The 16,251-nt window shown below is 48.1% G+C and overlaps 1 protein-coding gene across 2 annotated transcripts in view; it reads left to right on the top strand.

The window, feature by feature from the left end:
• TTC5 (tetratricopeptide repeat domain 5) overlaps positions 1-16,251 on the top strand; it is an 87,193-nt gene that overhangs the window by 28,652 nt on the left and 42,290 nt on the right. For both annotated transcript variants that reach the window (XM_063913482.1, XM_063913483.1), the window contains exons 2-4: positions 5,275-5,407; positions 5,507-5,718; positions 11,249-11,399. In XM_063913482.1, coding sequence (XP_063769552.1) covers positions 5,275-5,407; positions 5,507-5,718; positions 11,249-11,399 — 496 coding nt within the window. The remainder of the gene's footprint in view (positions 1-5,274; positions 5,408-5,506; positions 5,719-11,248; positions 11,400-16,251) is intronic.

Genomic DNA, 16,251 nt, shown 5'->3' with positions numbered 1-16,251 from the left:
CACTTTTCCTTTCACATTGGGTATACACTATATTTATTTATCTAGACACTAGAAGGCGCCCTTATCTCTATTTTTTTAAAAACATACATACATACTTACCTTATGTTCACACGAGGGTCGGTCCTCTTCTCCAGTAGAATCCATGGGGTACCTGTTGAATAAATTCTACTCACCAGATCCAGGGTACCAGGCTCCTCGGATAATCCTTTTGTAATCCACGTACTTGATTAAAATAAAAAAACGGAGAGCCGAGCCACGCACTGAAAGGGGACCCATGTTTTCACATGGGTCCCCTTTCCCCGAATGCCAGAAACCCACTCTGACTGATGTCTAAGTGGGTTTCTTCAGCCAATCAGGGAGCGCCACGTTGTAGCACCCTCCTGATCGGCTGTGTGCTCCTGTACTGTCTGACAGGCGGCACACGGCAGTGTTACAATGTAGCGCCTATGCGCTCCATTGTAACCAATGGTGGGAACTTTGTAGTCAGCGGTTGACCGAAAGTGACCTCACCGCTGACCGCTGACCACAAAGTTCCCACCATTGGTTACAATGGAGCGCATACGGCTGGGAAATCGACATTTTTGCCACAGGCTACCCCACAGCAAAAGAAAGCACCGTATTATCAAGTACAGTCCTTTCGGCCCCACAAACACAAGAGGGCTCGAGGCGCATCCTTTCTGCCGAGAGGCAAAGGTAGAGGGAAAAAGCTGCAGCATACAGCCAGTTCCCAAGACCAAAAGTCCTCCCCCGCATCTGGTAAGTCCACAGCATGACGCTGGGGCTTCACAGGCGGACCCGGGTACGGTGGGGGACCGTCTCAGAAATTTCAGCACACAGTGGGCTCTCTCACAGGTGGATCCCTGAATCCTTCAAGTAGTATCTCAGGGGTACAGGCTGGAATTCGAGACGTTCCCCCCTGCCGTTTTCTAAAATCTGCCTTACCAACAACTCCCTCTGCCAGGGAGGCAGTGTTAGTGGCTATCCAAAAACTGTATTCACAGCAAGTGATTGTCAAGGTACCCCTCCTTCAGCAAGGAAAGGGTTACTATTCCACAATGTTTGTGGTACCGAAACCGGACGGTTCGGTGAGACCCATCTTAAATTTAAAATCCTTGAACACGTATATCAGAAAGTTCAAGTTCAAGATGGAATCGCTCAGGGCGGTTATTGCGAGCCTGGACGAGGGGGATTACATGGTCTCTCTGGACATCAAGGATGCCTACCTGCATGTCCCCATTTACCCTCCTCACCAGGAGTACCTCAGATTTGTGGTACAGGACTGTCACTATCAGTTCCAGACGCTGCCGTTTGGGTTATCCACGGCACCGAGGGTCTTTACCAAGGTAATGGCCGATATGATGATACTCCTTCGCAAGAAGGGAGTTTTAATCATCCCGTACTTGGACGATCTCCTGATAAAGGCGAGGTCCAAGGAACAGTTGGTAGTGGGGGTAGCACTTTCTCGGGAAGTGCTGCAACAGCACGGCTGGATTCTCAATATTCTAAAGTCACAGCTGGTCCCGACGACACGTCTTCTGTTCCTGGGAATGATTCTGGACACAGACCAGAAAAAAGTGTTTCTTCCAGTGGAAAAAGCCGAGGAGTTGTCCTCTCTAGTCAGAGACCTCCTAAAACCGGGACAGGTGTCGGTACATCAATGCACACGAGTCCTGGGAAAAGTGGTAGCTTCGTACGAAGCAATTCCATTCGGAAGGTTCCACGCAAGGACTTTCCAGTGGGACCTGTTGGACAAATGGTCCGGGTCCCATCTCCAGATGCAACAGCGGATAACCCTGTCGGCAAGGACCAGGGTGTCGCTGCTGTGGTGGCTGCAGAGGGCTCATCTACTAGAGGGCCGCAGATTCGGAATACAGGACTGGGTCCTGGTGACCACGGATGCCAGCCTTCGGGGCTGGGGTGCAGTCACACAGGGAAGAAATTTCCAAGGACTGTGGTCAAATCAGGAGATTTCGCTTCACATAAATATTCTGGAGCTAAGGGCCATTTACAATGCCCTAAGCCAAGCAAGGCCCCTGCTTCAGAACCAGCCGGTACTGATCCAATCAGACAACATCACGGCGGTCGCCCATGTAAACAGACAGGGCGGCACAAGAAGCAGGAGGGCAATGGCAGAAGCCACAAGGATTCTCCGATGGGCGGAAAATCACGTGTTAGCACTGACAGCAGTGTTCATTCCGGGAGTGGACAACTGGGAAGCAGACTTTCTCAGCAGGCACGACCTCCACCCGGGAGAATGGGGACTTCATCCAGAAGTCTTCCAAATGCTGGTAAACCGTTGGGAAAGACCACAGGTGGACATGATGGCGTCCCGCCTCAACAAAAAGCTAAAAAGATATTGCGCCAGGTCAAGGGACCCTCAGGCGATCGCTGTGGACGCTCTAGTAGCACCGTGGGTGTACCAGTCGGTTTATGTGTTTCCTCCTCTGCCTCTCATTCCCAAGGTACTGAGAATAATACGAAGGCGAAGAGTAAAAACTATACTCGTGGTTCTGGACTGGCCAAGAAGAGCTTGGTACCCGGAACTTCAAGAAATGCTTTCAGAGGACCCTTGGCCTCAGCCGCTCAGACAAGACCTGCTGCAGCAGGGGCCCTGTCTGTTCCAAGACTTACCGCGGCTACGTTTGACGGCATGGCGGTTGAACACCGGATCCTGAAGAAAAAGGGCATTCCGGAGGAAGTCATCCCTACCCTGATCAAAGCCAGGAAGGATGTCACCGCAAAACATTATCACCGCATTTGGCGGAAATATGTTGCTTAGTGTGAGGCCAGGAAGGCCCCAACGGAGGAATTTCAACTGGGTCGATTCCTGCATTTCCTGCAAGCAGGGGTGACGTTGGGCCTCAAATTGAGGTCCATTAAGGTCCAGATTTCGGCCCTGTCGATTTTCTTCCAGAAAGAACTGGCTTCACTGCCTGAAGTTCAGACTTTTGTCAAAGGAGTGCTGCATATTCAGCCTCCTTTTGTGCCCCCAGTGGCACCTTGGGATCTCAATGTGGTTTTGGAGTTGCTGAAATCACATTGGTTTGAACCACTTAAGACTGTGGATTTGAAATATCTCACGTGGAAAGTGGTCATGCTGTTGGCCCTGGCTTCGGCCAGGCGTGTGTCAGAATTGGCGGCTTTGTCCTATAAAAGCACTTATCTGATTTTCCATATGGATAGGGCAGAGTTGAGGACTCGTCCTCAGTTTCTCCCGAAGGTGGTATCAGCGTTTCACTTGAACCAGCCTATTGTGGTGCCTGCGGCTACTAGGGACTTGGAGGATTCCAAGTTACTGGACGTAGTCAGGGCCCTGAAAATTTATGTTTCCAGGACGGCTGGAGTCAGGAAAACTGACTCGCTGTTTATCCTGTATGCACCCAACAAACTGGGTGCTTCTAAGCAGACTATCGCGCGCTGGATTTGTAGCACTATTCAGCTGGCGCATTCTGCGGTGGGACTACCGCAGCCTAAATCTGTAAAAGCCCATTCCACAAGGAAGGTGGACTCATCTTGGGCGGCTGCCCGAGGGGTCTCGGCTTTACAACTTTGCCGAGCTGCAACTTGGTCAGGGGCAAACACGTTTGCAAGATTCTATAAATTTGATACCCTGGCTGAGGAGGACCTGGAGTTCTCTCATTCGGTGCTGCAGAGTCATCCGCACTCTCCCGCCCGTTTGGGAGCTTTGGTATAATCCCCATGGTCCTTACGGAGTTCCCAGCATCCACTAGGACGTCAGAGAAAATAAGAATTTACTTACCGATCATTCTATTTCTCATAGTCCGTAGTGGATGCTGGGCGCCCATCCCAAGTGCGGATTGTCTGCAATACTTGTAAATAGTTATTGTTACACAAATCGGGTTGTTATTGCGAGCCATCTGTTCAGAGGCTCTTTTTGTTATCATACTGTTAACCGGGGTTCCTATCACGAGTTATACGGTGTGATTGGTGTGGCTGGTATGAGTCTTACCCGGGATTCAAAATCCTTCCTTATTGTGTCAGCTCTTCCGGGCACAGTGTCCTAACTGAGGCTTGGAGGAGGGTCATAGGGGGAGGAGCCAGTGCACACCAGATAGTCCTAATTCTTTCTTTAGATGTGCCCAGTCTCCTGCGGAGCCGTCTATTCCCCATGGTCCTTACGGAGTGCCCAGCATCCACTACGGACTACGAGAAATAGAATTACCGGTGAGTAAATTCTTATTTTCTCTGACGTCCTAGTGGATGCTGGGAACTCCGTAAGGACCATGGGGATTATACAAAATTATCTCTGTTTGATTACGTTTCCCATTTCAAACAAACAACTGCCCAGGTTCCTCCATTGTCGGTTTAGGATATCAGATCTTTGTTTTGGAGGGAAGATATTGAGTAATCTATTGGAGAAGTCAAGAATTGTTGGGGATTTCTTTAGCACATTACTATCTGTCAGAAGCATATTGGATATCTGATATCTGAAGCCGTTGGTTAAGGAAAGCTTTAGACTGCAAATGATATGTTAGGTTCTTTGTAATGGAAAGAAGTATGGTGGGTGAGAGAACCATGTGGTTACTAAATATTTTGTGGATAAATGTTGACTGTGGCTCAAACTATTGAGTATGAGGCAGTTGTCCAGGCCATCAGCATTTTTTCCAAAGGCCTAAATGAAAAAGCCTATTTAATTGTACCCAGGATTTGTTCATTTTGTCAAAGGACTATTCCGCCACTCTATTTAATTGGCAAGCTTTGTAATAATTTAACACATATGACTTCACCATCTCAGCGGTTGAGTAGAATAGAACACCTCCTGCAAATACAGTGACTATGTTCTTGTTGGCCTATTCTTACTTGATATGAAGCTGGGTACACACTACCCGATAAATGCAGCTGCTCCGTTAAACGCCTCATTCCGATGGAGCATTACTTGCATCAGTGTGCACCCGTACACACAGCAATTTCTTGCTCAGTGAACTTTTATTTGATCTGTACAGTGGAATCAGGTGATCGGGATAATGTAGCAGGTACAGCCCACGCTATATCCTCCTCCAGATATGACCGTTGCAGGAGCGCTTGAAGCTGGTTATTGGCTAATGCTCCTGCATACACAATATCCAATAATCGGCCTGATAATTGGATAGTCTGTACCAGGCTTTAGTCTGGTGAACAGTGCAATGAGTATAGGAAGAGTCTGTCTCTACAAAACAGTATCACCCACTTTGCAGCTGTATAAAACTCACTTTGGTAGAGGACAAAGTTAAAGTGTTACTGTAACTGACAGAGATAACCTTTTTTTCCCCTCAGGAACTAGTAGACAAACTTTATCATTTCCGGGACCACTATTTTGAGAACCACAGTGTGGAGGATGCAATCCGTAAACAGTATGATGTGAAACAAGAAATGGAACAAACCATTTTGCTTATAGAGGAGGCTGATGGTAATGCAGACCGACATTTCCACTTGCTGTAATAGATGTCTTTGTAACTAGTAAGAGAATGGTACATGTGATCTGTCTTCTGTTTCTGCTCTGGTGTAGATGCCTGGAAGAACAAGGCTTTTTTCTTAATGCTGAAAGGGAAGGCTCTGAATGTGACCCCAAACTATTGCTCAGAGGCTGAGGAGGTCCTCTCTAAGGCCGTTAAACTGGAGCCGGGGCTGGTAGATGCCTGGAATCAGCTTGGAGAGGTGTATTGGAAGAAAATGGATGTTGCTTCTGCCAAAACTTGCTTTTTGGGCGCCCTGAATCATGTAAGTATCCATCTGTAACGTATAGTTTTCCATATGTATCCATGTATATTTCTTAGGTAATATATGTACCTTCCCCATTAAGGCATAACTTGTAAGTACACATTTTATTTCTCTGACGTCCTAGTGGATGCTGGGGACTCCGTAAGGACCATGGGGAATAGCGGCTCCGCAGGAGACTGGGCACAGCTAAGAAAGATTTAGGACTACCTGGTGTGCACTGGCTCCTCCCACTATGACCCTCCTCCAGACTTCAGTTAGAATCCTGTGCCCGGCTGAGCTGGATGCACACTAGGGGCTCTCCTGAGCTCCTAGAGAGAAAGTATATTTTAGGTTTTTTATTTTACAGTGAGATCTGCTGGCAACAGACTCACTGCAGCGAGGGACTAAGGGGAGAAGAAGCGAACCTACCTAACTGGTGGTAGCTTGGGCTTCTTAGGCTACTGGACACCATTAGCTCCAGAGGGATCGACCGCCTGGAACCGGCCATTGGTGTTCGGTCCCTGAGCCACGAGCCGCCAGCCCCCTTACAGAGCCAGAAGCAAGAAGAATCTGGAAAATCGGCGGCAGAAGACATCAGTCTTCACCAAGGTAGCGCACAGCACTGCAGCTGTGCGCCATTGCTCCTCATACACACTTCACACTCCGGTCACTGAGGGTGCAGGGCGCTGGGGGGGGGGCGCCCTGAGCAGCAATAAAAACACCTTGGCTGGCAAATATATCACAATATATAGCCCCAGAGGCTATATATGTGATAAATACCCCTGCCAGAATCCATAAAAAAGCGGGAGAAATGTCTGCGAAAAAGGGGCAGAGCTATCTCCCTCAGCACACTGGCGCCATTTTCTCTTCACAGTGCAGCTGGAAGACAGCTTCCCAGGCTCTCCCCTGTAGTTTTCAGGCTCAAAGGGTTAAAAAGAGAGGGGGGGCACTAAATTTAGGTGCAATATTGTTTATACAAGCAGCTATTGGGGGAAAAATCACTCAGTTATAGTGTTAATCCCTGCATTATATAGCGCTCTGGTGTGTGCTGGCATACTCTCTCTCTGTCTCCCCAAAGGACTTTGTGGGGTCCTGTCCTCAGTCAGAGCATTCCCTGTGTGTGTGCTGTGTGTCGGTATGGCTGTGTCGACATGTGGGATGAGGAAGGTTACGTGGAGGTGAAGCAGAGGACGATAAATGGGATGTCGTCCCCTGTGGGGCCGACACCAGAGTGGATGGATAGGTGGAAGGTATTAACCGACAATGTCAACTCCTTACAAGGCTGGATGACGTAAAACAGCTGTGGGACAGCCGGCTTCTCAGCCCGCGCCTGCCCAGGCGTCTCAAAGGCCATCAGGGGCTCAAAAAAGCGCCCGTTACCTCAGATGGCAGACAGATGTCGACACGGAGTCTGACTCCAGTGTCGACGAGGTTGAGACATATACACAATCCACTAGGAACATCCGTTACATGATCTCGGCATTGAAAAATGTGTTACGCATTTCTGACATGAACCCAAGTACCACATAAAAGGGGTTTTATTTTTGGGGAGAAAAAGCAGCCAGTGTTTTGTTCCCCCATCAGATGAATGAATGAAGTGTGTAAAGAAGCGTGGGTTCCCCCGATAAGAAACTGGTAATTTCTAAAAAGTTACTGATGGCGTACCCTTTCCCGCCAGAGGATAGGTCACGTTGGGAGATATCCCTTAGGGTGGATAAGGCGCTCACACGTTTGTCAAAAAAGGTGGCACTGCCGTCTTAGGATACGGCCACCTTGAAGGAGCCTGCTGATAAAAAACAGGAGGCTATCCTGAAGTCTGTATATACACACTCAGGTTATATACTGAGACCTGCAATTGCCTCAGCATAAATAGTGCTGCTGCAGCGTGGTCTGATACCCTGTCAGATAATATTAATACTCTAAGACAGGGATAATAGTTTGCTAACATAGAGCATATTAAAGACGTCGTCTTATATATAAAGAATGCACAGAGGGATATTTGCCGGCTGGCATCCAGAATAAATGCAATGTCCATTCTGCCAGGAGGGTATTAGAAACCCGGCAGTGGACAGGTGATGCTGCCTATAAAAGGCACATGGAGATTCTGCCTTATAAGGGTGAGGAATTGTTTGGGGATGGTCTCTGGGACCTCGTATCCACAGCAACAGCTGGGAAGGAAAAAATTTTACCTCAGGTTTCCTCACAGCCTAAGAAAGCACCGTATTTTCAGGTACAGTCCTTTCGGCTTCAGAAAAGCAAGCGGGTCAAAGGCGCTTCCTTTCTGCACAGAGACAAGGGAAGAAGGAAAAAGCTGCACCAGCAGCCAGTTCCCAGGATCAAAAATCTTCCCCCGCTTACTCTGAGTCCACCGCTTGACGTTGGGGCTCCACAGGTGGAGACAGGTGCGGTAGGGGCGCGTCTCGGGAACTTCAGGGACCAGTGGGTTTGCCCACAGGTGGATCCCTAGGTTCTGCAAATAGTATCACAGGGATACAGGCTGGAGTTCGAGGCGACTCCCCCTCGCCGTTACCTCACCTCAGCCTTGCCTGCTGCCCTCGGAGAAAGGTAGTACTGGCGGCAATTCACAAGCTGCACTTCCAGCAGGTGAAATCAAGGTACCCCTCCTTCAAGGCCGGGGTTACTATTCCAAAATGTTGTGGTACCGAAACCAGACTGTTCGGTGAGACCCATTCTAAAATTGAAAGCCTTGAACACTTATATACGAAGGTTCAAGTTCGAAATGGAATCGCTCAGGGCGATTATTGCAAGCCTGGAGAATTTCATGGTATCACTGGACATCAAGGATGCTTACCTGCATGTCCCTATTTACCCTCTTCACCAGGAGTACCTCAAAATTGTGGTACAGGATTGTCATTACAAATTCCAGACGTTGCCGTTGGTCTGTCCCCGGCACCGAGGTATTTACCAAGGTAATGGCCGAAATAATTATCCCGTACTTGGACGATCTTCTTATAAAGGCGAGGTCCAGGGAGCAGTTGTTCGGCAGTGTAGCACTATCTCGGGAAGTGCTACAACAGCACGGCTGGATTCTGAATATCCAAAGTCGCAGCTGGTTCCTACGACGCGTCTACTGTTCCTGAGTATGGTTCTGGACACAGAACAGGATAAAAAGGGTTTCTCCCGGAGGAGAAGTCCAAGGAGTTGTCGTCTCTAGACAGAGACCTCCTAATACGTATACAGGTGTCGGTGCATCAATGCACGCGAGCCCTGGGAAGGATGGTAGCTTCTTACGAAGAAATTCCATTCGCCAGGTCCCATACAAGGATTTTCCAGTGGGATCTGTTGGACATGTGGTCCGGGTCGCATCTTCAGATGCATCGGCGAATAACCCTGTCTCCAAGGGCCAGGGTGTCGCTGTGGTGGTGGCTGCAGAGTGCTCATCTTCTAGGGGGCCGCAGATTCGGCATACAGGACTGGGTCCTGGTGACCACGGATGCCAGCCTTCGAGGCTGGGGGGCAGTCACACAGGGAAGAAACTTCCAAGGCTATGGAAAAGTCAGGGGACTTCCCTACACATAAATATTCTGGAACAAAGGGCCATTTACAATGCCCTAAGTCAGGATAGACCCCTGCTTCAACACCGGCCGGTGCTGATCCAGTCAGACAACATCACGGCGGTCGCTCATGTAAACGACAGGGCGGCACAAGAAGCAGGATGGCGATGGCAGAAGCCACAAGGATTCTCCGATGGGCGGAAAATCTTGTGTTAGCACTGTCAGCAGTGTTCATTCCCGGAGTGGACAACTGAGAAGCAGACTTTCTCAGAAGACACGACCTCCACCCGGGAGAGTGGGGACTTCATCCAGAAGTCTTCCAAATGATTGTACACCGTTGGGAAAGGCCACAGGTGGACATTATGGTATCCCTCCTCAACTAAAAGTTACAAAGATCTCAGAGGACCCATGGCCTCTGCCGCTCAGACAGGACCTGCTGCAGCAGGGGGCCTGTCTGTTCCAAGACGTACCGCGGCTGCGTTGGACGGCATGGCGGTTGAACGCCGGATCCTGAAGGAAAATGGAATTCCGGAGGAAGTTATCCCTACGCTATTTAAAGCTAGGAAAGAAGTGAACGCTAACCATTATCACCGCATATGGCGGAAATATGTTGCGTACTGTGAGGCCAGGAAGGCCCCAAAGGAGAAATTTCAGCTAGGTCGATTTCTGCACTTCCTACAGTCAGAGGTGACTATGGGCCTACAATTGGGTTCCATTAAGGTCCAGATTTCGGCTCTATCTATTTTCTTCCAAAATGGAACTGGCTTCACTGCCTGAAGTTCAGACTTTTGTTAAGGGAGGGCTGCATAGTCAGCCCCCGTTTGTGCCTCCAGTGGCACCGTGGGATCTCAACGTGGTGTTGGATTTCCTGAAGTCGCATTGGGTTGAGCCACTTAAATCCGTGGAGCTATAATACCTCACGTGGAAAGTGGTCATTCTGTGGGCCTTGGCCAGGCGTGTATCAGAATTGACAAAAGCCCTTATCTGTATTTTATATGGGAAAGGCAAAATTGAGGACTCGTTCCCAATTCCTTCCTAAGGTGGTATCAGTTTTTCATGTGAACCAACCTATTGTGGTGCCTGCGGCTACTTGGGACTTGGAGGATTCCAAGTTACTGGACGTAGTCAGGGCCCTGAAAAGTATATGTTTCCAGGACAGCTGGAGTCAGGAAGACTGACTCGCTATTTATCCTGTATGCACCCAACAAGCTGGGTGCTCCTGCTTCTAAGCAGACGATTGCTCGCTGGATCTGTAGCACGATTCAACTTGCACATTCTGCGGCTGGACTGCCGCACCCTAAATCTGTAAAAGCCCATTCCACGAGGAAAGTGGGCTCTTCTTGGGCGGCTGCCCGAGGGGTCTCGGCTTTACAACTTTGCCGAGCTGCTACTTGGTCAGGGGCAAACACGTTTGCAAAATTCTACAAATTTGATACCCTGGCTGAGGAGGACCTTGAGTTCTCTCATTCGGTGCTGCAGAGTCATCCGCACTTTCCCGCCTGTTTGGGAGCTTTGGTATAATCCCCATGTTCCTTACGGAGTCCCCAGCATCCACTAGGACGTCAGAGAAAATAAGATTTTACTCACCGGTAAATCTATTTCTCGTAGTCCGTAGTGGATGCTGGGCGCCCGTCCCAAGTGCGGACTGTCTGCAATACTTGTATATAGTTATTGTTAACTACAAGGGTTATTGTTGAGCTATCTGTTGAGAGGCTCTGTTGTGTTCATACTGTTAACTGGGTATAGTATCACGAGTTATACGGTGTGATTGGTGTAGCTGGTATGAGTCTTACCCGGGATTCAAAATCCTTCCTTATTGTGTCAGCTCTTCTGGGCACAGTATCCTTACTGAAGTCTGGAGGAGGGTCATAGTGGGAGGAGCCAGTGCACACCAGGTAGTCCTAAATCTTTCTTAGCTGTGCCCAGTCTCCTGCGGAGCCGCTATTCCCCATGGTCCTTACGGAGTCCCCAGCATCCACTACGGACTACGAGAAATAGATTTACCGGTGAGTAAAATCTTATTTTTTATGTTGCAGTGTAAAAACAAGGTCTCATTGCGTAACCTCTCAATGGTGATGAGGCAGCAGCGCTCACAGGATGCTGATGAGAATTCTCGGAACATCATGGATAGTGTGAAACAAGCCAAACAAGCTGTTCAGATGGACACAAGGGATGGGACCTCCTGGTGTAAGTGGCATACATGCACATAGACCCCAGGTCTATAAAGCCAAATCCACCCGAAACAAAAAAGTTTACTTTTGGGTGAAATTTAAAACAAAAAAAACCCTCTCCTTTTTACTGGAGACAGCCAAGTTGGATGGGTCTTCCTGTGTCTAACTTTCTATTGCAGGAGATTTCCTTTCCTGCTTGTGTGGTCCTTTCACCCTAATAGCAGGGTCAGTAGCGTTCATGAAGAGACGGCATCAACACTGCTTGCTACAGACCATTTTATATAAACGATACGCTAGTCTATGCTTCTGTACAGGGTGTAAAAATAATTCCTTCACAAGGTTCCTTAATCCAGTCTGTGTCAGGATCGTGGCGATTGTCTTCTTTATCTTTAATCCTCAAATAAGAGAAAAACAATAGTGCAGACCACAAAACCATGGGGATATGAAATCTAATAATCCAGTAAACCTGTAATAAGCCTTCAACTTCTCCCTTTCCCTTTCCGCAAGAAGTACTTCAAACACTGAACAAGTCTGATAGAGTGCATTAACTTTATTATTCATTAAAAAACACATACAGGAGGTAGGTAATATACTTACCGAATGTATAGAGAAACGCATATTTGCTAATAATCCTGGGAACTAGGATTACGTATTCCAAGTACAGGTAAGCAGTCCACGTCCCTCCTATTCATTAATGCGTTCCAATGTGACCGTCTTCCTCAGGGTGATCTGTATGTTTTATTTCACCCAAAACACTTTACTTTGGCCTTTAACTTCAGATAATCTTTACTTTATTATTTTCAGGTTTGTGTTTTTTCAGATCTTCGTATTAATGAACCATGAATCAGGGGTGTTTTTAGGACATGAGGCGACCCATGTGGTTGCTTTCCGTGCCCCGCCACCACCACCACTCTGTTGTATTATATAGCAAAGTCTCTAGTACTGTGTCTTCTGTACATGCCTAATATTTCTGCAAAATAAATAGAAGATCTTTTACTTAGGTTTTTAATATATATAACTGGCTATAAGAGTACATTAAAATTATACATGCTGCTTGTCTGACACAGGATTCCCGGATCTCCATCCAAATTTTCTTACTCTAGGTACAACACTTTTTTTTTTTTTTCCCGTACACCCTCGCCGCTTTGTTAATATTGCCTTATCTGATAAAGCTCTGACTCCTTCTCCTTGCAGAAGGGTATGATTTCCTACCACTAAAATATTCTTCTATACATGATCGCTGCAATCTGATGCTATGGTCAAATCCTCAGTATCTGCCAACACCAGAGCACTGAATTTTTTTCATTTTATTTTTGATTAACTTTTTTATATCTGTAGAAGGGAGAAACAGAAGAAGAAGGTCAGACAATTTGTGAAATACACACAAAATGATGAAAAATGAGGAGAGAAGAGCATGTACTAAGCGACATACAGAGAGCAAACACGGTTTAATACGGTCAAGAAAGAAAAGGAAAAAGTAACCAGAAAAGCCAATAGAGGCTATGGCCCTCAGTACCTAGCAGACAATGAGACAGAATAGTAGAACTGAGGGCCATGTAGTGTTTATATAAATAAAATAAAAAATAAAAAACTGATGGATATTTGAGTGTATAATGTGGGGGAGGAGAGAACTAAGGGGGATCTTCCTGATTTTAAGCAAATCTTTCTGATTTATAATTCCCAAATAATTTGGGGGTTGGTGAGTATGTATGTATGTATGTACACACATATGCAGGGTCAGGGTCATCTTAACAGCAGTGTGGGCCCCCGGGCAAAGCAGTGCACTGTGGCCCCTACCTATCCGCCGGTAGGGGTGTGGTGTGTGCTATCAGCTGCAGTTTTGATGTCCTCAGGGCAGTAGGAGATGTTCCATCTTCCGCTCAGCAAGCAGGACCTGGAGCAGTAATTTCTGCTAATTACTCTTTTACTGCACAGACGGTGGGAGATGGGGTGGGAGGGAGAACACTAAACTGTAGAAGACTGCATTGGGCTGAATGAAGGGCTCCTGGTACATGACTTCCAGGGAGGGAGGGGGTGTTTAAAACGCAGGGGAAGGGTAGATAGTGAAATTGTCTTAATATTCATAATTTCTCTAACGTCCTAGTGGATGCTGGGGACTCCGTCAGGACCATGGGGAATAGCGGGCTCCGCAGGAGACAGGGCACATCTAAAAAGCTTTTTAGGTCACATGGTGTGTACTGGCTCCTCCCCCTATGACCCTCCTCCAAGCCTCAGTTAGGTTTTTGTGCCCGTCCGAGAAGGGTGCAAACTGGATGGCTCTCTTAAGGAGCTGTTTAGTAAAGTTTTTTTTTTTTTTTTTTTTTTTTTTAGGTTTCTAATCAGTGATTCCTGCTGGCGACAGGATCACTGCAACGAGGGACTTAGGGGAGAGACTTGCAACTCACCTGCGTGCAGGAGGATTGAAGTTTTAGGCTACTGGACACTGAGCTCCAGAGGGAGTCGGAACACAGGTCAGCCTGGGGTTCGTCCCGGAGCCGCGCCGCCGATCCCCCTTACAGACGCTGAAGAAAGACGGCGGAACGGAGGTCCGGAAACAGGCGGCAGAAGACTTCACAGTCTTCAGAGAGGTAGCGCACAGCACTGCAGCTGTGCGCCATTGTTGCTACACGGCTCACTGACACGGTCACGGAGGGTGCAGGGCGCTGCTGGGGGCGCCCTGGGCAGCAATATAAATACCTATTTGGCAAATAAATACATCACATATAGCCATTAAGGCTATATGTATGTATTTAACCCAGGCCAGTTTTCCTAATAACCGGGAGAAAAGCCCGCCGTGAAAGGGGCGGAGCTTATTCTCCTCAGCACTCAGCGCCATTTTCCTGACCAGCTCCGCTGGTGAGGAAGGCTCCCACTCTCCCCTGCACTACAGAAACAGGGTTAAAGAGAAGGGGGGCATAAATTGGCGATATAATTATATATTAAGAGCCCATATATAGAAACAACACCTTCTAGGGTTGTTATATACATTATGGCGCTTTTGGTGTGTGCTGGCAAACTCTCCCTCTGTCTCCCCAAAGGGCTAGTGTGTCCTGTCCTCTATCAGAGCATTCCCTGTATGTGTGTGCTGTAGGTCGGTACGTGTGTGTCGACATGTATGAGGAAAATGTTGGTGAGGAGACGGAGAAAATTGCCTGTAATGGTGATGTCACTCTCTAGGGAGTCGACACCAGAATGGATGGCTTACTTATGGAATTACGTGATAATGTCAACACGCTGCAAGCCGGTTGACGACATGAGACAGCCGGCGGACAAATTAGTATCGGTCCAGGCGTCTCAGACACCGTCAGGGGCTTGTAAAAACGCCCATTTACCTCAGTCGGTCGACAGACACTGACACGGACACTGACCCCAGTGTCGACGGTGAAGAAACAAACGTATTTTTCCTTTAGGGCCACAAGTTACATGTTAAGGGCAATGAAGGAGGTGTTACGTATTTCTGATACCACAAGTACCACAAATAAGGGTATTTTGTAGGGTGGGAATAAACTACTTGTAGTTTTGCCTGAATCAGATAAATTAAATGAAGTGTGTGATGATACGTGGGGTTCCTCCGACAGAAAGTTATGGGCGGTATACCCTTTTTCTCTATCGTCCTAAGTGGATGCTGGGGTTCCTGAAAGGACCATGGGGAATAGCGGCTCCGCAGGAGACAGGGCACAAAAAAGTAAAGCTTTTACCAGATCAGGTGGTGTGCACTGGCTCCTCCCCCTATGACCCTCCTCCAGACTCCAGTTAGATTTTGTGCCCGAACGAGAAGGGTGCAATCTAGGTGGCTCTCCTAAAGAGCTGCTTAGAGAAAGTTTAGCTTAGGTTTTTTACTTTACAGTGAGTCCTGCTGGCAACAGGATCACTGCAACGAGGGACTTAGGGGAGAAGTAGTGAACTCACCTGCGTGCAGAGTGGATTTGCTGCTTGGCTACTGGACACTAGCTCCAGAGGGACGATCACAGGTACAGCCTGGATGGTCACCGGAGCCGCGCCGCCGGCCCCCTTGCAGACGCTGAAGAGAGAAGAGGTCCAAAATCGGCGGCTGAAGACTCCTGAGTCTTCATAAAGGTAGCGCACAGCACTGCAGCTGTGCGCCATTTTCCTCTCAGCACACTTCACACAACAGTCACTGAGGGTGCAGAGCGCTGGGGGGGGCGCTCTGAGAGGCAAATAAAAACCTTATTAGAGGCAAAAAATACCTCACATATAGCCCACAGAGGCTATATGGAGATATTTAACCCCTGCCTAACTTCAAAAATAGCGGGAGACGAGCCCGCCGAAAAAGGGGCGGGGCCTATCTCCTCAGCACACAGCGCCATTTTCTCTCACAGAAAAGCTGGAGAGAAGGCTCCCAGGCTCTCCCCTGCACTGCACTACAGAAACAGGGTTAAAACAGAGAGGGGGGGCACTGATTTTGGCGATATTGTATATATATAAAAGATGCTATAAGGGAGAAACACTTATATAAGGTTGTCCCTATATAATTATAGCGTTTTTGGTGTGTGCTGGCAGACTCTCCCTCTGTCTCCCCAAAGGGCTAGTGGGTCCTGTCCTCTGTCAGAGCATTCCCGGTGTGTGTGCTGTGTGTCGGTACGTGTGTGTCGACATGTATGAGGACGATGTTGGTGAGGAGGCGGAGAAATTGCCTGTAATGGTGATGTCACTCTCTAGGGAGTCGACACCGGAATGGATGGCTTATTTAGAGAATTACGTGAGAATGTCAACACGCTGCAAGGTCGGTTGACGACATGAGACGGCCGACAATCTATTAGGACCGGTCCAGGCGTCTCAGAAACACCGTCAGGGGTTTTTAAAAACGCCCATTTACCTCAGTCGGTCGACACAGACACAGACACGGA

The sequence above is a fragment of the Pseudophryne corroboree genome, chromosome 1 (genome assembly GCF_028390025.1).
Source record: "Pseudophryne corroboree isolate aPseCor3 chromosome 1, aPseCor3.hap2, whole genome shotgun sequence".
Classification (NCBI taxonomy): domain Eukaryota; kingdom Metazoa; phylum Chordata; class Amphibia; order Anura; family Myobatrachidae; genus Pseudophryne; species Pseudophryne corroboree.
The sequence above is the reverse complement of the archived record's forward strand: the minus strand, read 5'-3'. Positions and strand labels throughout refer to the sequence as shown.